General features: G+C 46.0%; 1 protein-coding gene across 1 annotated transcript; it reads left to right on the top strand.

Annotated features, from left to right (window-relative positions):
• Window positions 1–10,836: 10,836 nt before the first annotated feature.
• LOC141213670 (uncharacterized) lies at window positions 10,837–21,644 on the top strand. Its single transcript, XM_073665269.1, has 6 exons — window positions 10,837–10,911; window positions 16,847–16,996; window positions 17,126–17,434; window positions 17,518–17,615; window positions 17,814–17,904; window positions 18,944–21,644. Exons 3-6 carry the CDS (start codon window positions 17,302–17,304, stop codon window positions 19,774–19,776), a joined length of 1,155 nt encoding a protein of 384 aa, XP_073521370.1. The 5' UTR covers window positions 10,837–10,911; window positions 16,847–16,996; window positions 17,126–17,301; the 3' UTR covers window positions 19,777–21,644.
• The last annotated feature ends 388 nt before the right edge of the window (window positions 21,645–22,032 follow it).

Below are 22,032 nucleotides of genomic sequence, written 5' to 3'. Positions count from 1 at the left end.
CTAGGCTTCTGCATATGGTGTGTCCCATTTTCTCTGGGATCCGCTCTTGCGACGTCTGCTTCTGTTACCAGGAGCAGCTTAATTAATTCTGCAAGAGGCTCTGGTAATGGAGGAGACGTCGGAACCAGAAGCCCTGGAAGGCACAGAGGCACAAGCTCTGTCCAGCCACTAAGATTAGGGTGCCTAGGACCTGTAGTACCATCCAGTCTGGCGGTATGGGTGTGTGTGCTGTCCAGCTGGAGTAATCTGCTCCCTGCTTCAGCCAATTGGAAAGCACCGCACCCTACTAAAGCTGGAAGCATATTGCCGGAAGCTGCCAGATCCAGCCTTGTTCTCCTCTGGTTCAGTCCTCTGTGCTCAGCTCCCGGGTTGTGTATTTGTTTCCTGTTGTGACCTCGGCTCGTTTACAGACTACTCTTGTGTCTTCTGATTTTGTATTTTCTCTGCCTTCCTGGTCCTGACCCGGCTACCTGACTATTCTTCTTCCCATCTCACTCCACAGAACAGCAGGTAACACCGTGGCCCAAGCCTAGGGGTCTCTGTCTAAGTCCAGATCCATGTAGAGGGATAAAAGGTGATGAGAAAGGCAATCCCTGGGATCTGGAATACAAAGTGGATCGCACCAAGCCTGTTTGCGGTGGCCATCTTTTGAACTCACAGGTGACCATGAACAGTGCCCCCAATACATTGTGTCTGCAAACTATCCCAGCAAGATCTGCATTCAAATGGCGCTCCTTTCCTTCTTATCCTGCCATGTGCCCATACAGTAGTGTACAACCGCATATAGGGTATTGCCGGATTCAAGAGTAGTTGGAAATAATTTGTAAGGTCCATTTGTTTCCTATTATCCTTTGTGAAGAATTTCAAAGTTATCACCATATAAAGTGACAAGACGTCAGATTTGAAGAATGGAGCCTGATCAGGAACACAGAACTAGCTGTAGGAAAGGACAATATGCAGACAATAAAACATCTACTGAAAATATTAAACGCAACAGTCTTCATCAGTAAAACATGAGTAGCAGCTAGTGGTGAAACCTCTCTGGGGTAAATAGAGCCTGGGGCTCGGTGGCTCTTGACAATCTAAAGTATCGTAAGACATTTAAAGAGAACTTTTTATACTAGTACAAAGCTGAGGTGTCTTAAATTTTGGTCTCAGGCATTTGGAAGAGGCAATGGAGACCATTTTTTAAACTACCAGGGAGTTACAAACTCACATAAGTGAGGCAGGCCGACCACACCACAATCAAACTATCATACAGAATTAACCTATACAAAAAAAAGACATGCAATGAAAAAACATGTTACATTGCCAACAATAAGGTATGTTTGGGTGGAGGGCAACACTAAATCTGATTTACACTCATTTATGGTGGACCATTGGAGGTATGATGAATCCTGACCAGAAGAGTAGAGAAAGTATTAGTGCCCCCATTTCAGGAGAGATTGTACAGGAATCTGAATTCATTAGGATCAAAAACATAATGGAATTTATGACGTGGAGTGAATCCATGAAACCAGGACTCGAGCCATGCCACCACATCTCCTGCCGGCGGGAATAAATGTATATTACAGCCATCAGCCACGCACAGCTTAGAGATATATCATGGCACAGGTGTAATGTGTTTTGTACAGTTTATCGCTGTTTGAAGTTAGCCGGTTTAGAAAGAAAATGAAGAGTCAGGATAAAGGGAAACTCTGTTGTTATTGTACAGAAATTCACACTTGGCCCTCACTGGACATTTAATGTTGTCGATCATAAAAGTGAAGTTTGGTCAGAAAGACTGGACCTGGTCTTGTAGGGACCATATGAGCACATTCAGCCGCACAGAAGGGAGAGAAGGTACAGTGGGTACGGAAAGTATTCAGACCCCTTTTAATTTTTCACTCTTTGTTTCATTGCAGCCATTTAGTAAATTCTAGAAAGTTCATTTTTTTCCTCATTAACGTACACTCTGCACCCCATCTTCACTGAAAAAAAACAGAAATGTAGAAATTTTTTCAAATTTATTAAAAAAGAAAACCTGAAATATCACATGGTCATAAGTATTCAGACCCTTTGCTCAGTATTGAGTAGAAGCCCCTTTTGAGCTAGTACAGCCGTGAGTCTTCTTGGGAATGATGCAACAAGTTTTTCACCCCTGGATTTGGGGATCCTCTGCCATTCTTCCTTGCAGATCCTCTCCAATTCCGTCAGGTTGGATGGTGAATGTTGGTGGTGTAAATCAGCGCTAGTCATCATACTGGGGGACACTCTCCTCACCGGGTCAATTAAAGCACACATGCCATGTCTTTCCGATATTTCACAATGCCGCAGTTTATTATTTTATCATAAACCGCATATCACACATATAATGTCCACGAGCCTTTCCAGTGGCAGCTACGCCCACTTGGCTCCAGGTACAACCTTCAGCAAGGTAACAATATAAATGTCCACATCAAGCAGTGTTTTTACCTTTGCCGGGTTTTAGCTGCTTCAATCAGTTTGGTTCTGCCACCACTGTGGCTTTACGGCTTCCTAGATGGGGATCTCCAGCCGTCGTCCCTTCCAAGGCTATTGGTATGTTTTCTCACCTACAATATCCAGCCTTCGCCTTCCAGGACTCTTGCCTTCCAAGCCGGCTTTCCCAGATGGGGGTCTCCAGCCCTTGTACCCTCAAAGGCTACTGGTATGTCTTCACACTTGACATCCAGCCTCTGCCTTTCAGGACTCTTCACTAGGCCTCACACTAACGGTGTCCCACACGGGAACAGGCCTCATGCCTTTCACACCTGTCTCAAATCTACCAGGGTATATATATCCATCCAGTGCACACACAGGACCTGTGTGATGTCACAGTCATGTGATCAGACCTTCTGTGTGCACACGACCTGTGTGATGTCACAGTCATGTGACCAGTCACCTGAGAGGGAGGTACATGGTCAGCCAAAACACACCCTGGACCATTACAGTAATGCTGCTGCATTACAGTGGACAGCCATTTTCAGATCTCCCCAGAGATGCTCAATTGCGTTTAGGTCAAGGCTCTGGCTGGGCCAGTCAAGAATGGTCAAGAGTTGTTCTGAAGCCACTCCTTTGTTATTTTAGCTGTGTGCTTAGGGTCATTGTCTTGTTGGAAGGTGAACCTTTGGCCAAGTCTGAGGTCCAGAGCACTCTGGAAGAAGTTTTCATCCAGGATATCTCTGTACTTGGCCACATTCATGTTTCCTTCAATTGCAACCAGTCGTCCTGTCCCTGCAGCTGAAAAACACCCCCATAGAATGATACTGCCACCACGTTTCACTGTTGGGATTGTATTGGGCAAGTGATGAGCAGTGCCTGGTTTTCTCCACACATACCGCTTATAATTATCACCAAAAAGTTCTATCTTCATCTCATCAGATCAGAGAATCTTATTTCTCATAGTCTGGGAGTCCTTCATGTGTTTTTGAGTAAACTCTATGAGGGCTTTCATATGTCTTGCACTGAGGAGAGGCTTCCACCGGGCCACTCTGCCATTAAGGCCCAACTGGTGGAGGGCTGCAGTGATAGTTAACTTTGTGGAACTTTCTACCATCTCCCTACTGCATCTCTGGAGCTCAGCCTCAGTGATCTTGGGGTTCTTCTTTACCTCTCTCACCAAGGCTCTTCTCCCACGATTGCTCAGTTTGGCTGGACGGCCAAGTCTAGGAAGACTTCTGGTGGTCCCAAACTTCTTCCATTTAAGGATTATGCAGGCTACTGTGCTCTTAGAAACCTTGAGTAATGCAGAAATTCTTTTGTAACCTTGGCCAGATGTGTGCCTTGCTACAATTCTGTCTCTGAGCTCCTTGGGCATTTCCTTTGAGCTCATGATTCTCATTTGGTCTGACATGCACTGTGACCTGTGAGGTTTTATATAGACAGGTGTGTGCCTTTCCAAATCAAGTCCTATCAGTTTAATTAAACACAGCTGGACTCCAATAAAGGAGTAGAACCATCTCAAGGATGATCACAAGGAAATAGACAGCATGTGTCTTAAATATAAGTGTCTGAGCAAAGAGTCTGAATACTTATGACCATGTAATATTTCAGTTTTTCTTTTTTAATAAATGTGCAAAAATTTCTATATTTCTGGGGTTTTTTTGGTCAAGATGGGGTGCAGAGTGTACTTTAACCCCTTTACCCCCGAGGGTCGTTTGCACGTTAATGACCAGGCCAATTTTTACAATTCTGACCACTGTCACTTTATGAGGTAATTACTCTGGAACGCTTCAACGGATCCCCCTGATTCTGAGAATGTTTTTTCGTGACATATTGTACTTCATGATTGTGGTAAAATTTCTTCGATATCACTTGCGTTTATTTGTGAAAAAAATGGAAATTTGGCGAAAATTTAGCAATTTTCAAAATTTGAATTTTTATGCCCTTAAATCAGAGAGATATGTCACACAAAAGAGTTAATAAATAACATTTCCCACATGTCTACTTTACATCAGCACAATTTTGGAACCAAAATTTTTTTTTGTTAGGGAGCTATAAGGGTTAAAAGTTGACCAGCGATTTCTCATTTTTCCAACAAAATTTACAAAACCATTTTTTTAGGGACCACATCACATTTGAAGTCACTTTGAGAGGTCTTTATGACAGAAAATACCCAAAAGTGACACCATTCTAAAAACTGCACCCCTCAAGGTGCTCAAAACCACATTCAAGAACTTTATTAACCCTTCAGGTGCTTCACAGAAATTTTTGGAATGTGGAAGAAAAAAATGAACATTGAACTTTTTTCACAAAAATGTTACTTTAGACCCAATTTTTTTTATTTTCGCAGGGGTAACAGGAAAAAATGGACCCCAAAATTTGTTGTACAATTTTCCCTGGGCACGCAGATACCCCATATGTGGGGAAAAAACACTGTTTAGGCGCACGGCAGGGCTCGGAAGGGAAGGAGCGCCATTTGACTTTTTGATTATAAAATTTGCTTGAATAATTAGCGGACGCCATGTTGCGTTTGGAGAGCCCCTGATGTGCCTAAACAGTGGAAACCCCCCACAAGTGACCCCATTTTGGAAAGTACACCCCCCAAGGCACCTATCTAGATGCATAGTGAGAACTTGGAACCCCTAGGTGCTTCACAAATTGATTCGTAAAAATGAAAAAGTATTTTTTTTTCACTTTTTCATTTTTACGAATCAATTTGTGAAGCACCTGAGGGTTCCAAGTGCTCACTATGCATCTAGATTGGTGCCTTGGGGGTCTAGTTTCCAAAATTGGGTCACCTGTTCGGGAGCTCCACTGTTTAGGCACATCAGGGGCTCTCCAAACTCGACATGGTGTCCGCTAACAAATTGAATGGAAAATCGTCTCAAATTGTTAGCGGACACCATGTTGCGTTTGGAGAGCCCCTGATGTGCCTAAACAGTGGAAACACCCCACAAGTGACCCCATTTTGGAAACTAGACCCCCCAAGGCACCTATCTAGATGCATAGTGAGAACTTGGATCCCCCAGGTGCTTCACAAATTGATACGTAAAAATGAAAAAGTGGAAAAAAAAACAGTCAGCGCTGGACAGGGAGAAGATAGTTTGGAGATGCACTGCGCATGTCCAAACAATCTTCCTGCTGTCTGGTGACCCAGATGTTGTCATGACGACATCGGGTCGTCATGGCAACACCCGGAAAGCCGCGGCACACAGCGCTGGAGGCCGGAAGAGGAGGTGAGTATTGAGATCACCTCCCTTTGCCTCCGCAATGCTGCGATCGACTTCGATCGCAGCATTGCGGGGGCTAATGTGCTGGGAGCGGTGCGGGACCGCTCCCTGCACATAGTACAGGGTGTCAGCTGTGACAATCAGCTGACACCCGGCGGCGATCACGCCCGCACAGCCTGTGTACGCGCGCGATCGTGATGACGTACTAATACGGGTCAGGCTTTTAAAGCCCAGGGCACTGACGCGTATTAGTACTTCATGGGCTTTAAAGGGGTTAATGAGAAAAAATGAACTTTTTAGAATTTACCAAATGGCTGCAATGAAGCAAAGAGTGAAAAATTTAAAGGGGTCTGAATACTTTCTGGACCCACTGTAAACTGGTCCCATTGGTTCTGGTTTGGTTGTGATAACGGTTGATGGCATTTGCAATATTTTAACCCTGTGATCTCTCACCTGCATACTTAATCCCGGAGCTGTGTTCCTATATGGCTAATCCCCTGGTAACAAACATCGGTGGTTATTACACAAATTTCCTGCAATAAACAGTTTATATACAGAGTGGGATACAAATAAGCATGAACAAGAGTATGAGGTTTAATTCTATCTTATTTTTCACCATCATGGTGTTTTGCATGTGTAGCTTGTTGTGTGATTCTTGCAATGATCACCTTGTCTGTATTTGATCTAATTGCCTTCAATGTGAACTGTGGCTGTGATTTTTCTTGCACACCTTTTGCATGTCTAATTGATTTCTCATTTTGTGTCATGTGACTCCATTGTGCGTGTATATATATGACTTAATTGTCCTTTTCTTATCTCCTATGACTAAGGATGCAACCCCAGCACCAGAAATGAGTAAGAATTTTACATTTTTCTCCTGTTTTTAAATGGTCCAATAACGATTTTTCATATTTTACCTGTTGGAGTGCCGATTTTCTCCTTTTCGTTTTCTTCAAATGGCTGTGCTCACCAGCGGAACCGGCACTCTTCAGTGGACTATCTTCACCCTGTTTGGATTCAGTGTTGCTGCTCCCTAACCCTCCCTCCTGTGTATAATGTTACTGGTGATCCCTTTATTACCTGTATACTGACATTATATACAGAGCTCCTGTGTATAATGTCACTGGTGATCCCTGTATTACCTGTACACTGACACTATATGCAGAGCACCTGTGTATAATGTCACTGTTGATCACTGTATTACCTGTACACTGACACAATATACAGAGCTCCTGTGTATAATGTCACTGGTGATCACTGTATTACCTGTACACTATATACAGAGCTGCTGTGTATAATGTCACTGGTGATCCCTGTATTACCTGTACACTGACACTATATACAGAGCACCTGTGTATAATGTCACTGGTGATCCCTGTATTACCTGGACACTGACACTATACACTGTATACTATGTACAGAGCTTCTGTGTATAATAGCACTTATGGTAATTGATATTGTGTTTTTTCATTAATGATCCATATTCACCAGTCACTATCTGGTGGTAACATGTGGTCTGGTCATGTTGTGGCGGTATTTGTCCCTTGTACGTGGTATTATTCGGTCACTATGTGGTGGTAATATGTACGCCAGTCATCGTGTGGTGTTATTTGTTCCTTGTATGTACAGTAGTAATATTTGGTCACTATGTGGTGGTAATATGTGGTCTGGTCATAGTGTGGCGGTATTAGTCCCTGGTATGTGATATTATTGGTCATTTTAAAAAATGTATGTGACAAATTCCCTTAAAGAAAAATAAATAAAAATATACTTAAAAAGAGTACTGGATATTTTAAGAAATGTTTAATAGGTTAGAGTAGAGCAGGCCCCGGCCAGGAGAGTCTACCTTGTTGTGGTGGCGGCTTACAAAATCTTTTGGCCAAAACAAAATCTGCTGGCTATGTGTGTGATCTGGTGTTCTATGGGAACTGTTAGGGTATGTGCACATAGTCAGGAGCCGCTGCGGGTTTGACACTGCGTGTTTATGCGGCATCAAACCTGCAGTGGCCAGGTGTTACAGAATAGTGCATGGGATTTCTAGAAATCCCATGTCAACTATGCGATTCTGTGCACCTGCGGATCACCCGTGGAAACTGACATGCGGTGCGTCTTTCAGACCCGCAGCGTGTCAATTTCTCTTGCGGGTTCACATGTGGACTTTCTCCACAGACTAACATCTATGAGGAAAGTCTACATTTACAAAAAAAAAATCGCGCCACTCAATTGCATAAAATGAGGGCAAAAGCCACGTGGCTATCTCACAGCTTCTGGGACACAGGCGGCTCCTGACCGTGGGCACAAACCCTCAGGACTTGGTGCAGAAGTGGAGTTTTTCCAAGAGTGGGCGGTGTGACTGTGGAAGGTTCGAGGAGTGGAGGCGGAGCTGGGGTGGAGCCTGGGCGGAGTCTCAAGGGGAACCAAAAATTTTGCCAGCATGGGGCCTGAATTTCCTGGTGGCAGCCCAGCACACATATACATACTCTCTTATACTAATCTTTAATGGTATCAGGGTCTTCTGGAAAGGGCTGCAGGACCCACTGTGGAGGAGGGGACACAGCAGATAGGCCTGATTTCAGCTTCCTGCCCCTGCATGCTGTGAACTGTTCTCCCCCACCCTCTACTGTTTGAGGAGATGCTGCTGGGAAGGGACCAGCAGGAGGCAGAAGACCCAGTGTAAGTCCCTGCAGGAGGACTGACACAGGAGCCAATGAGCGCTCTCATCAGTCTGATGGGGAAACGTTCATTGGCTGCCGCCTCTCCTGCATGACACGCCCCCTTTTTCAATGCCCGCACTCTGCCCTTGGTATCAAAAATTATTACGGGTGGGAGTGGACGGGGTTAAGCAGCATCGGGACCCTTGACTGAGGGGTCCCATAGCAGCTACGTGGTCTATTGCCTGAGCAGTACGCCCCTTCCTGCATGGGCCCCTCCACCTCTGGGCCCGATTGCGGCTGCATCGGCGGTGTGTCCTCCCCTGGCTGAACCACTCGCTGCGGCTCTGAGCAAATGTAATATTATTTACACACAACCGAGCGGTAAAGAAATCAGTGAGAAACCTGGGGATAAGAACGCCCATTACACTCCAGATGACTTCCCTGGTGGGTACAGTGTCCGAAATGGGGTCACTTTAGGGGATTGTATGTTGCTCAAAAGCTATTGGCCGACCCGTACACCTCGTACACACGTGGCTCTGCTCCGTACACCTCGTACACACGTGGCTCCGCTCCGTACACGGCTCCGCTCCGTACACCTCGTACACGTGCGGCTCCACTCCATACGCATCGTACACACGTGGCTCCGCTCCGTACACCTCGTACACACGTGGCTCCGCTCCGTACACCTCGTACACGCGCGGCTCTGCTCCATACGCCTCGTACACACGTGGCTCCGCTCCGTACACCTCGTACACGTGCGGCTCCACTCCATACGCCTCGTACACACGTGGCTCCGCTCCGTACACCTCGTACACACGTGGCTCCGCTCCATACGCCTCGTACACGGCTCCGCTCCATACGCCTCGTACATGCGCGGCTCCGCTCCGTACGCCTCGTACACGTGCGGCTCCGCTCCTTACGCCTCGTACACGCACGGCTCCGCTCCGTACATCTAATACACACGTGGCTCCGCTCCGTACACCTCGTACACGGCTCCGCTCCATACGCCTCGTACACGCGCAGCTCCGCTCCGTACACCTCATACATGTGCGGCTCCGCTCCTTACACCTCGTACATGTGTGGCTCCGCTCCTTACGCCTCGTACACGTGCGGCTCCGCTCCTAACGCCTCGTACACGCACGGCTCCGCTCCGTACACCTCGTACACACGTGGCTCCGCTCCGAACACCTCGTACACGGCTCCGCTCCATACGCCTCGTACACGCTCCGCTTCATACGCCTCGTACACGCTCCGCTCCGCTCACCTCGTACATGTGTGGCTCCGCTCCTTACACCTCGTACATGTGTGGCTCCGCTCCTTACGCCTCGTACACACGCGGCTCTGCTCCGTACACCTCGTACACGCGCGGCTCCGCTCCTTACGCCTCGTACACACGCGGCTCTACTCCGTACACCTCGTACACGCGCGTCTCCGCTCCTTACGCCTCGTACACGCGCGTCTCCGCTCCGTACGCCTCGTACATGTGCGGCTCCGCTCCTTACACCTCGTACATGTGTGGCTCCGCTCCGTACACGCGCGGCTCCGCTCCATACGCCTTGTACACGCATGGCTCTGCTTCGTACGCCTCGTACATGTGCGGCTCCGCTCCTTACACCTCATACACGCGCGGCTCTGCTCCGTACGCCTCGTACACGCGCGGCTCTGCTCCGTACGCCTCGTACACACACGGCTCCGCTCCGTATACCTCGTACACACACGGCTCTGCTCCGTACACCTCGTACACGCGCGGCTCCGCTCCGTACACCTCGTACACGCGTGGCTCCGCTCCGTACACCTCGTACACGCGCGGCTCTGCTCCGTACACCTCGTACACGCGTGGCTCTGCTCCGTACACCTCGTACACGCAGGGCTTTGCTCCGTACACCTCGTACACGCGCGGCTCCGCTCCGTACACCTCGTACACGCGCGGCTCTGCTCCGTACACCTCGTACACGCGCGGCTCTGCTCCGTACACCTCGTACACGCGCGGCTCTGCTCCGTACACCTCGTACACGTGCGGCTCCACTCCATACGCCTCGTACACACGCGGCTCTGCTCCGTACACCTCGTACACGCGCGGCTCCGCTCCGTACACCTCGTACACGCGCGGCTCCGCTCCGTACACCTCGTACACGCGCGGCTCCGCTCCGTACACCTCGTACACGCGCGGCTCCGCTCCGTACACCTCGTACACGCGCGGCTCCGCTCCGTACACCTCATACACACGCGGCTCCGCTCCGTACACCTCGTACACGCGCGGCTCCGCTCCGTACACCTCGTACACGCGCGGCTCTGCTCCGTACACCTCGTACACGCGCGGCTCTGCTCCGTACGCCTCGTACACGCGCGGCTCTGCTCCGTACACCTCGTACACACGCGGCTCTGCTACATCCACACTGTAAACCCCTCCTGACCCCACACATAAACTTCAGCTCATCCAGCACCATGACAACCAGCACAGCAGAGTCCTGCATCCACTGAGGCCCCTGATCATGTGACCCCTGACTCCTCCCCTCCTGTGACCTCATCACAGGTCCTGTGCGCACACAACAGCCATATATGTGGTGGCGGCTCTGCAGGTGGAGGTATGTGGAGACCCCATTACTGGGCGCAGGGGGCATTAACCCCTTCAGCACGGAGGCTCTTTTGGGGTCTTGTGTTGCCCCTTTATAAGAATCTTAAGGTTTCTGTTCTGTTTCCTGTAATAGATACATACGACCCAACTATGGAGACAGGAAGGGAGGAAACGTATTGTTCTCAGAGTACAGGACCCCCACAGTGTAATGCCCCCATTATGCCCCTTCTGCAAGATGTATGATGCCCCCACACAGTGTAATGCCCCCATTATGCCCCTTATACAGTATGTATGATGCCCCCACACAGTGTAATGCCCCCATTATGCCCCTTATGCAGGATGTATGATGCCCCCACACAGTGTAATGCCCCCATTATGCCCCTTATGCAGGATGTATGATGCCCCCACACAGTGTAATGCCCCCATTATGCCCCTTATGCAGGATGTATGATGCCCCCACACAGTGTAATGCCCCCATTATGCCCCTTATGCAGGATGTATGATGCCTCCACACAGTATAATGCCCCCATTATGCCCCTTATGCAGGATGTATGATGCCCCCACACATTGTAATGCCCCCATTATGCCACTTATGCAGTATGTATGATGCCCCACAGTGTAATGCCCCCATTATGCCCCTTATGCAGGATGTATGATGCCCCACAGTGTAATGCCCCCATTATACCCCTTATGCAGGATGTATGATGCCCCCACACATTGTAATGCCCCCATTATGCCCTTTATGCAGAATGTATGATGTCCCCACAGTGTAATGCCCCCATTATACCCCTTATGCAGTATGTATGATGCCCCCACACAGTGTAATGCCTCTATTATGCCCCTTATGCAGTATGTATGATGCCCCCCACACAGTGTAATGCCTCTATTATACCCCTTATGCAGGATGTATGATGCCCCCACACAGTGTAATGCCCCCATTATGCCCCTTATGCAGGATGTATGATGCCCCCACATAGTGCAATGCCCCCATTATGCCTCTTATGCAGAATGTATGATGTCCCCACAGTGTAATGCCCCCATTATACCCCTTATGCCGGATGTATGATGCCCCACACAGTGTAATGCCCCCATTATGCTCCTTATGCAGGATGTATGATGCCCCACACAGTGTAATGTTCCCATTATGCCCCTTATACAGTATGTATGATGCCCCCACACAATGTAATGCCCCCATTATGCTCCTAATGCAGGATATAAGATGCCCCCCACACATTGTAATGCCCCCATTATGCCCTTTATGCAGAATGTATGATATCCCCACAGTGTAATGCCCCCATTATACCCCTTATGTAGTGTGTATGATGCCCCCACACAGTGTAATGCCTCTATTATGCCCCTTATGCAGTATGTATGATGCCCCCACACAGTGTAATGCCTCTATTATCCCCTTATGCAGTATGTATGATGCCCCCACACAGTGTAATGCCCCCATTATGCCCCTTATGCAGGATGTATGATGCCCCCACACAGTGTAATGCCCCCATTATGCCCCTTATGCAGGATGTATGTTGCCCCCACACAGTGTAATGCCCCCATTATGCCCCTTATACAGGATGTATGATGCCCCCACACAGTGTAATGCCCCCATTATGCCCCTTATACAGGATGTATGATGCCCCCACACAGTGTAATGCCCCCATTATGCCCCTTATGCAGGATGTATGATGCCACCACACAGTGTAATGCCCCCATTATGCCCCTTATGCAGGATGTATGATGCCCCCACACAGTGTAATGCCCCCATTATGCCCCTTATGCAGGATGTATGATGCCCCCACACAGTGTAATGCCCCCATTATGCCCCTTATGCAGGATGTATGATGCCCCCACACAGTGTAATGCCCCCATTATGCCCCTTATGCAGTATGTATGATGCCCCCCACACAGTGTAATGCCCCCATTATGCCCCTTATGCAGAATGTATGATGTCCCCACAGTGTATTGCCCCCATTATACCCCTTATGCCGGATGTATGATGCCCCACACAGTGTAATGCCCCCATTATGCTCCTTATGCAGGATGTATGATGCCCCCCACACAGTGTAATACCCCCATTATGCCCCTTATACAGGATGTGTAATGCCCCCATTATGCCCCTTATACAGGATGTGTAATGCCCCCATTATGCCCCTTATGCAGTATGTATGATGCCCCCACACAGTGTAATACCCCCATTATGCCCCTTATACAGGATGTATTATGCCCCCACACAGTGTAATGCCCCCATTATGCCCCTTATACAGGATGTATGATGCCCCCACACAGTGTAATGCCCCCATTATGCTCCTTATGCTGTATGTATGATGCCCCCACACAGTGTAATGCCCCCATTATGCCCCTTATGCAGTATGTATGATGCCCCCCACACAGTGTAATGCCCCCATTATGCCCCTAATACATTATGTATGATGCCCCCACACAGTGTAATGCCCCCATTATGCCCCTTATGCAGTATGTATGATTCCCCCACACAGTGTAATGCCCCCATTACGCCCATTATGCTGGATGTACGATTCCCCCATTATGCCCCTTATGCAGGATGTATGATGCCCTCACACAGTGTAATGCCCCCATTATCCCCCTTATGCAGTATGTATGATGCCCCCATTATGCCCCTTGTGCAGGATGTATGATGCCCCCACACAGTGTAATGCCCCCATTATGCCCCTTATGCAGGATGTATGATGCCCCCACACAGTGCAATGCCCCCATTATGCCCCTTATGCAGAATGTATGATGTCCCCACAGTGTAATGCCCCCATTATACCCCTTATGCAGGATGTATGATGCCCCACACAGTGTAATGCCCCCATTATGCTCCTTATGCAGGATGTATGATGCCCCACACAGTGTAATGTTCCCATTGTGCCCCTTATACAGTATGTATGATGCCCCCACACAGTGTAATGCCCCTTATGCAGTATGTATGATTCCCCCACACAGTGTAATGCCCCCATTATGCTCCTAATGCAGGATATAAGATGCCCCCCACACATTGTAATGCCCCCATTATGCCCTTTATGCAGAATGTATGATGTCCCCACAGTGTAATGCCCCCATTATACCCCTTATGAAGTATGTATGATGCCCCCACACAGTGTAATGCCTCTATTATGCCCCTTATGCAGTATGTATGATGCCCCCACACAGTGTAATGCCTCTATTATACCCCTTATGCAGTATGTATGATGCCCCCACACAGTGTAATGCCCCCATTATGCCCCTTATGCAGGATGTATGATGCCCCCAAACAGTGCAATGCCCCCATTATGCTCCTTATGCAGAATGTATGATGTCCCCACAGTGTAATGCCCCCATTATACCCCTTATGCCGGATGTATGATGCCCCACACAGTGTAATGCCCCCATTATGCTCCTAATGCAGGATATAAGATGCCCCCCACACATTGTAATGCCCCCATTATGCCCTTTATGCAGGATGTATGATATCCCCACAGTGTAATGCCCCCATTATACCCCTTATGCAGTATGTATGATGCCCCCACACAGTGTAATGCCTCTATTATGCCCCTTATGCAGTATGTATGATGCCCCCACACAGTGTAATGCCTCTATTATGCCCCTTATGCAGTATGTATGATGCCCCCACACAGTGTAATGCCCCCATTATGCCCCTTATGCAGGATGTATGATGCCCCCACACAGTGTAATGCCCCCATTATGCCCCTTATGCAGGATGTATGATGCCCCCATACAGTGCAATGCCCCCATTATGCCCCTTATGCAGAATGTATGATGTCCCCCACAGTGTAATGCCCCCATTATGCCCCTTATGCAGTATGTATGATTCCCCCACACAGTGTAATTCCCCCATTATGCTCCTAATGCAGGATATAAGATGCCCCCCACACATTGTAATGCCCCCATTATGCCCCTTATGCAGTATGTATGATGCCCCCACATAGTGTAATGCCCCCATTATGCCCTTTATGCAGAATGTATGATGTCCCCACACAGTGTAATGCCCCCATTATGCCCCTTATGCAGTATGTATGATGCCCCCACACAGTGTAATGCCCCCATTATGCTCCTAATGCAGGATATAAGATGCCCCCCACACAGTGTATTGCCCCCATTATGCCCCTTATGGAGGATGTATGATGCCCCCACACAGTGTAATGCCCCCATTATGCCCCTTATGCAGTATGTATGATGTCCCCACACAGTGTAATGCCCCCATTATGCCCCTTATGCAGTATGTATGATGCCCCCCACACAGTGTAATGCCCCCATTATGCCCCTTATGCAGTATGTATGATGCCCCCCACACAGTGTAATGCCCCCATTATGCCCCTTATGCAGGATGTATGATGCCCCCACACAGTGTAATGCCCCCATTATGCCCCTTATGCAGTATGTATGATGCCCCCCCACACAGTGTAATGCCCCCATTATGCCCTTTATGCAGTATGTATGACGCCCCCCCACACAGTGTAATGCCCCCATTATGCCCCTTAGGCAGGGCGGCTCCATGCTGTGTTCTTCAGACAAGGTACATTAAATAAGCAGTGAGCTGACCTCCCTCTCCATTTTCTCATTATATGCATGTTTTCCTTATAGTGACAAATATTTATTTTTGCTAAAACTGTGATATTTTCACTTTAAAACTTTTTTTAAACCTTTTTTATAAACTTTTTAAAATAACTCTCATTAGTGCGATCATACAACACCGAAGCCTTTGATTGCTCAGGTGTTGCACTGTACTACTGTAGTGCCGTGTATTATCACTGCCTGTCAGTGTAATACTAACTGCCCCATACACATGAGATAAGTGTTGGCTGAAGGATCATTTGGCAGACGGCTATCTCTCCAGACTCCCCCATACACAAATATTCCAGCTTTCCTGTGGTTTGTATGACTGACTGCATCTGTAGGGAGGTCCCCAAATACATTATATAGTCGACCAAAATCAGTGCTTCCATGTAACTTTAGTCTAATGTTTATGGAGGCGTTAAAAAGTAAGTTATGGAACTCTGCCTCTGGCCCGGCCTAATAGACTTTTGTACATTACAGGCCCAGTACTTTGGGGAGGAGGGCATTCAGCTGAACTCTGTCACACCTTCTTAGATGCCTTGTTTGCTTTTTGCAGGAGCAAGTGGTTAAACTGCCAGGGATTTTATTGCAGCCGCACCTGTGCCATCCCTGAGGTGTACATCTATGTTCTGGTGCCCAAAAGAGTTCATAACATGTTAAAAAATTACAAAATGTGTCTTCTACTTTTTGCATGTTTTTTCTTTTTACAAGAATTGTTGGTGCAAATTTTCTTTTGAAACCTTTTAATATCTGCTTTTTTTCTGGTTTTTTTCTTGTATTATAAGAAAGCCTAAGGCTAGAAATAGAACCCATAATACACTGTACATGTAGACTTTAGTATCAAATAATTTCTGTCCGCGGCATTTGTGCAAACAAAACAGCTCTTATAAAAGCCTCAAACTTCTGTGTGTGAATCAGACATGAGATCTAACTTGATAGAAGATTACAGTCTGGGGAAGACGGGAAATATTCATACAGACGGCCAGTGGAGATGTAGTCAGTGACGGACTGTCTCCAAATATGGTTTTAGATCCATAGTAGAAGATGTTGCCTCATCATGAATTAGTTATTTCTCATGTCACGTGAAATAAATATCTCCTGCATTATTGCTAATGCCAATTCCAGTGACGGAAAATGAGACGAGAATTATGGAAGGTGAGTCTATGAGAAACATATTCAGCTGCAGACTTCGAGGAAGAAATCTCTTGTTGTCTGTGGCCTAAAATATATAGGTTTTATTACTAGATGTAAAGAAAAAACTAAATAAAAAATAATAAATCTCCTCATATGTTTCCCTTATTATCTCCAGTAATTGTATTATTATACAGGATTTTTATGATGTTACATCAGCTCATCTTCTTCTCGTTCAGGTGTCTACAATACCGGATCCTCTCAGTGAAGATCGTCTATATAAGAAAATTTTCCTGATTTACCTATCAAAGATGGATATAGACAGGGACAAGATGGTGGAGAGGATATTACACCTCACCCTAGAGATCCTCTTCCGGCTTACTGGAGAGGTGAGAGATTCTGATGACGTCACATTACATCATTCTTATCTATGGGAATAACAGATGAACAGAACTGGAGAGGTGAGGACTCTGGAAATGTCTGTAGTGAGATTTATTAATGTGTCTCTCCATAACCAGAGATTAATCACGGGGCCTCCACCTCACCCCCTGATACATGAGGACATTAATGACTAGATCCTAGAACTCACCTACAAGATGATTGAGCTGCTGACTGGAGAGGTGACACTGCTGGGAATGCTGGGACATTATACAGTAACACTATGAAGGGATCGGGGAGATGACGGTATCATTGTATGTGTCAGGTTCCTATAAGGTGTCAGGATGTCGCTGTCTATTTCTCCATGGAGGAGTGGGAGTATTTAGAAGGACACAAAGATGTGTACAAGGACGTCATGATGGAGGTTCCCCAGCCCCTCACATCACCAGGTAATAGACAGGACTAAATACACACGGCCTATAATTATCTGTATGGAAAGAATGAATTCAGTCCCTGTATGTGTTTCCTCCAGATCTATCCAGTAAGAGGACAACACCAGAGAGATGTCCCCGTCCTCTTCTTCCACAGGACTGTAAACAAGAAGATCCCAATGCTCCTCAGGATCATCAGGTAGGTGGAGAGAAGGTGTCATGAGATCTCCCCTATGATGTGTAGACGGCTGTGAAGGTCTTGTGCTCAGTCTTGTTTTATCCACCAGGATTATATGTTCTATACTTGTGTAATGAGACCGGTGGAGATGGCAGGATTAGAGCTGATCATAGATGGGACTTCTCCATCTGTCTGTGAGTTTTACAATATTTGTTTCAGGGTGAAGATCTGACCCATATTAATACTACAGAAACATATGTGAGGGGTGATGAGCGGTGTAAAGAGGAGATTCCTACATATGACTACCCAGGTGAGTAGTAACCACTAAATGCAGAGATGTCACAGATTCTTCTCTGTCACCGGCTGTGGCTGCTTTATCAGTCGTGTAGTCCGGCCGTATCACAGTCGTGTGATCACCATTTTGCCGCTAGACCTCAACATTCTCCTCCATCCAAAAATATTCAATTTACTTTGTGTAATTGTGAAAGCCCTTTTCTATAGAACTTACAACCTGGAGGATCCACCTGCCCCCTGGGATTAGAAGACGCTGACCGTTACCTGCCCCAATCTGTAAACTACAAAGCCAAATGACAGCGTACGTAGAAAGTGCTGACAAGTGAGAAAATCACTTGAAGAAATGTTCTGATGGGTCTGTAAGAGAAAGCGGAGGGTAATGATGCTGTTGGCTTCCTAGATCCCTGATATCTTATTGGATGAATCTACCTTCTCTCCCTTCTGTGCTGCTGAATATTACCTGCTGTTACCTGCTATTCTGTGGAGTGAGATGGGAAGAAGAATAATCAGGTAGCCGGATCAGAACCAAGAGGGCAGAGAAAATACAAAATCAGAAGACACGAGAGTAGTCAGTAAACTGGCCGAGGTCACAACCGGAAACAAATACACAAGCCTTGAGCTGAGCACAGAGGACTGGACCAGAGGAGAACAAGGCTGGATCTGGCAGCTTCCGGCAATATGCTTCCAGCTTTAATAGGCTTCGGTGCTTTCCATATGGCTGAAACAGGGAGCAGATTACTCCAGCTGGACAGCACACACACCCATACTGCCAGACTGGATGGTACTACCGGTCCCAGGCTCCCTAATCTTGGTGGCTGGACAGAGCCTGCGCCTTTTACTCCATATTTGGGAGGCAGAATGAACAAACAGCTGAACACGACGCTCTACTGGTTCATCCTATGAGGTTTTCTATTAGATGGTCATTGTCCTGGTGAATAAGTGATTTTTTTTATATAACTTGCCTTTATTTACAGACAGTTTAAGTAGAAATGTTCAAAAATATAAAATTCAAGTGTTTTTTATTAAAAAATAATAATTGGTTTTATTCTTGGCAGATAACTGTACCAGGAGATCAGAGGGACAGCTGACATCTTCAATTTTCAAATCAGACGGTTTTCAGATCCCACAGGATATAATTGAAGTGAATGACATTTCCCCAGATATACCATCATCCCTTCACAGCAAAGATCTGTCATCTGATCCTATGAAACAGGTCCTGTCTTCTGATTCATTACCGACTACTAAGGAAAATCAAAGTCACAAAATAAGCATTAAAAAACAAACTGCTCCTAATGCAAAGAAGCCATTTTCACATTCAGAATATAGAAATAGTTTTCCTCTCAAAAAGTCTGTTCTTAAACATCAAAAAAATCACACAGCGAAGAATAGATTTTCTTGCTCCAAGTGTGGGAGATGTTTTAATCAGAAATCAAATGTTGTTAGGCACCAGAGAACTCACACAGGAGAGAAACCATTTTCCTGTTCAGAATGTGGGAAATGTTATACAGAGAAATCAACTCTTATTGCACATCATAGAACCCACACAGGGGCGAAGCCTTTTTCATGTTCAGATTGTGGGAAATGTTTTGTACAGAAATCGTATCTTAATATACATCAGAGAACTCACACAGGGGAGAAGCCATTTTCATGTTCAGAATGTGTGAAATATTTTACAGAGAAATCAACTCTTATTGCACATCAGAGAACTCACACAGGGGAGAAGCCTTTTCCATGTTCAGAATGTGGAAAATGTTTTACAGAGAAATCAACTCTTATCAACCATCAGAGAACTCACACAGGAGAGAAGCCATTTTCATGTTCAGAATGTGGGAAATGTTTTACAGCGATATCAACTCTTATCAAACATCACAAAACTCACACAGTGTAGAAGCCTTTTACATGTTCAGAATGTGGGAAATGTTTTACAGAGAAATCAACTCTTATCAAACATTAGAGAACTCACACAGGGGAGAAGCCTTTTCCATGTTCAGAATATGGAAAATATTTTAACCAGAAATCTGATTTTGATAAGCACCAGAGAACCAACACAGGGGAGAAGCCTTGTTCATGTTCAGATTGTGGGAAATGTTTTGTACAGAAATCACATCTTAATAAACATCAGAGAATTCGCACAGGGGAGAAGCCTTTTTCATGTTCAAAATGTGGGAAATGTTTTATCCAAAAGCACATCTTGATAACCACCGGAGAACCCACACAGGGGAGAATGCCACAACTACACCCAACTAGTCTCTGTACAGACAAGAAAGGCCCTAGCTGCCCAACTAAAAACATCACCACAGACCTAACTCCTTAATAAGCTGTTGAGGAGTTTCTCGTACCTCCTGAGGAACCAGAGGGGAGGCTGCAACACACTGTCAACAAGGGGAAAGAAAAGTATGAAGTAAATTACGAAAACCTTGAATGAGAAACAAAAACACATTCATATAGGGCAAAGAAGGCAAGCTAAGGAGAACAAAAAATAGAAGGAACAAGTATAATCTCTCAAAAACCTAACATTATTAGAATGAAAAGGTACTGGGAGGGAAAGCAAACTGACCGGGAGGATAGTTTCACCTTTGTGGTGAAACTTACAAAATTCATCCTCATCCACTGTATATGTAAAACCTGTCCATTTATAATGACCACGGACAAGATAAAGATCCCAACTTACGCCAGGACCACAATATCCCAGGTACTTTCAGCTTCATCACATCTAATGTACTTAATTATATGTACCAAATGTCCAACTGGGGGTCTGTATGTAGGGGAGACAGGGCAAAAACTTAGAACAAGGATGAATTCTCATCGCCACACAAAAAAAGACAAAAAGAATAGATCTACTTGTGGCCACTTATTTTTACGGCCACAACTGCTTCTCCCTTTCCAAAACTGATATTTCTGCTTCACATCACTTGTGTTATCTATTGCATTATTCCTGTGCCATGTTGTGTATAAATATGTGACTCTTCAGATTTTGTGTTATACTATGTCTGATGAAGAGACCTGAGTAGTCTCGAAAGCTTACTGACTAATGGCTAACTGAAAAGATGGCATCAAAAACTGAGGACTCTCAAACTGTAATATTTGTCTTCATACAGCAATTGTAAGATCTCTCCACAGGTGTTCAATGGGATTTAGATCCAGACTCCTTGCTGGTCAGAACTCTCCAGCACTTTGTTTCCATCCATTTTCTGGGGGCTTCTTGAAGTATGTTTGGGGTCATTGTCATGCTGGAAGACCCATGACCTAGGACGCAAACCCAGCTTTCTGACACTAGGCACTACATTGTGACCCAAAATCCTTTGCTAATCTTCAGATTTCATGATGTCTTGCACACAGTCAAGGCACCTAGTGCCAGAGGCAGCGAACCAACCCCAAAACACCTTTGAACCTCCACCATATTTGACTGTATGGGTTGTAAATTTATTGATTATGATGCGTACCTTGGACAAAGGAACATGCGGATCCCTAAAGATGGACTTATAACCTTGAAATTGTTGATATTTTTCAACAATTTTGGTTCTCAAATCCTCAGACAGTTCTCCTTTTTCTGTTTTCTCCATGCTTAGTGTGGCACACATATGCACACAATGCAAAGATTGAATCAACTTCTCCCTTTTTTATCTAGTTTTAGTTGTGATTTTCATATTGCCCACACCTGTTACTTGCCACAATTGCGTGTGAACAAGCTTCACATGCTTGAAACAAAGTTGTTTACCTACAATTTTTTCCGGCCTATTTTGTGTGAAATTATGTTCAATTTGCCTTATTTTCTCTGTTTTCTTGTGTTGTTCCAATACACGCAAAGGAAATAAACGTGTATAACAAAACATGTAATTGCAATAATTTTCTGGGAGAATTACTTCATTTTCTGGAACAATTTCAAGAGATCCAACACTTTTCACCATGACTTGTTTTTGTTGCCTTTTTAATTTGTTGCAGCATTTCATCCTCTACGTGTTCAGCTATATTAGGAGGCTTGTAGCAAACTCCAATTAGCAGCTTTCCATTATTGCCATGTCCATGTACATTTACCCAGACTGATTCTACATCAGGAATGTAAAACTCAAAACATGCAGAGGGCCAAAATGAAAAACTTTGACAAAGTCGTGGGCCAACCAGTATACAGTATAATGGGCCCCAC

This window comes from Phyllobates terribilis, unplaced genomic scaffold (assembly GCF_046119375.1).
Source record: "Phyllobates terribilis strain yellow unplaced genomic scaffold, ASM4611937v1 Scaffold_207__1_contigs__length_3498100, whole genome shotgun sequence".
NCBI lineage: Eukaryota > Metazoa > Chordata > Amphibia > Anura > Dendrobatidae > Phyllobates > Phyllobates terribilis.
This window is presented reverse-complemented; position numbering and strand designations above follow the sequence as displayed.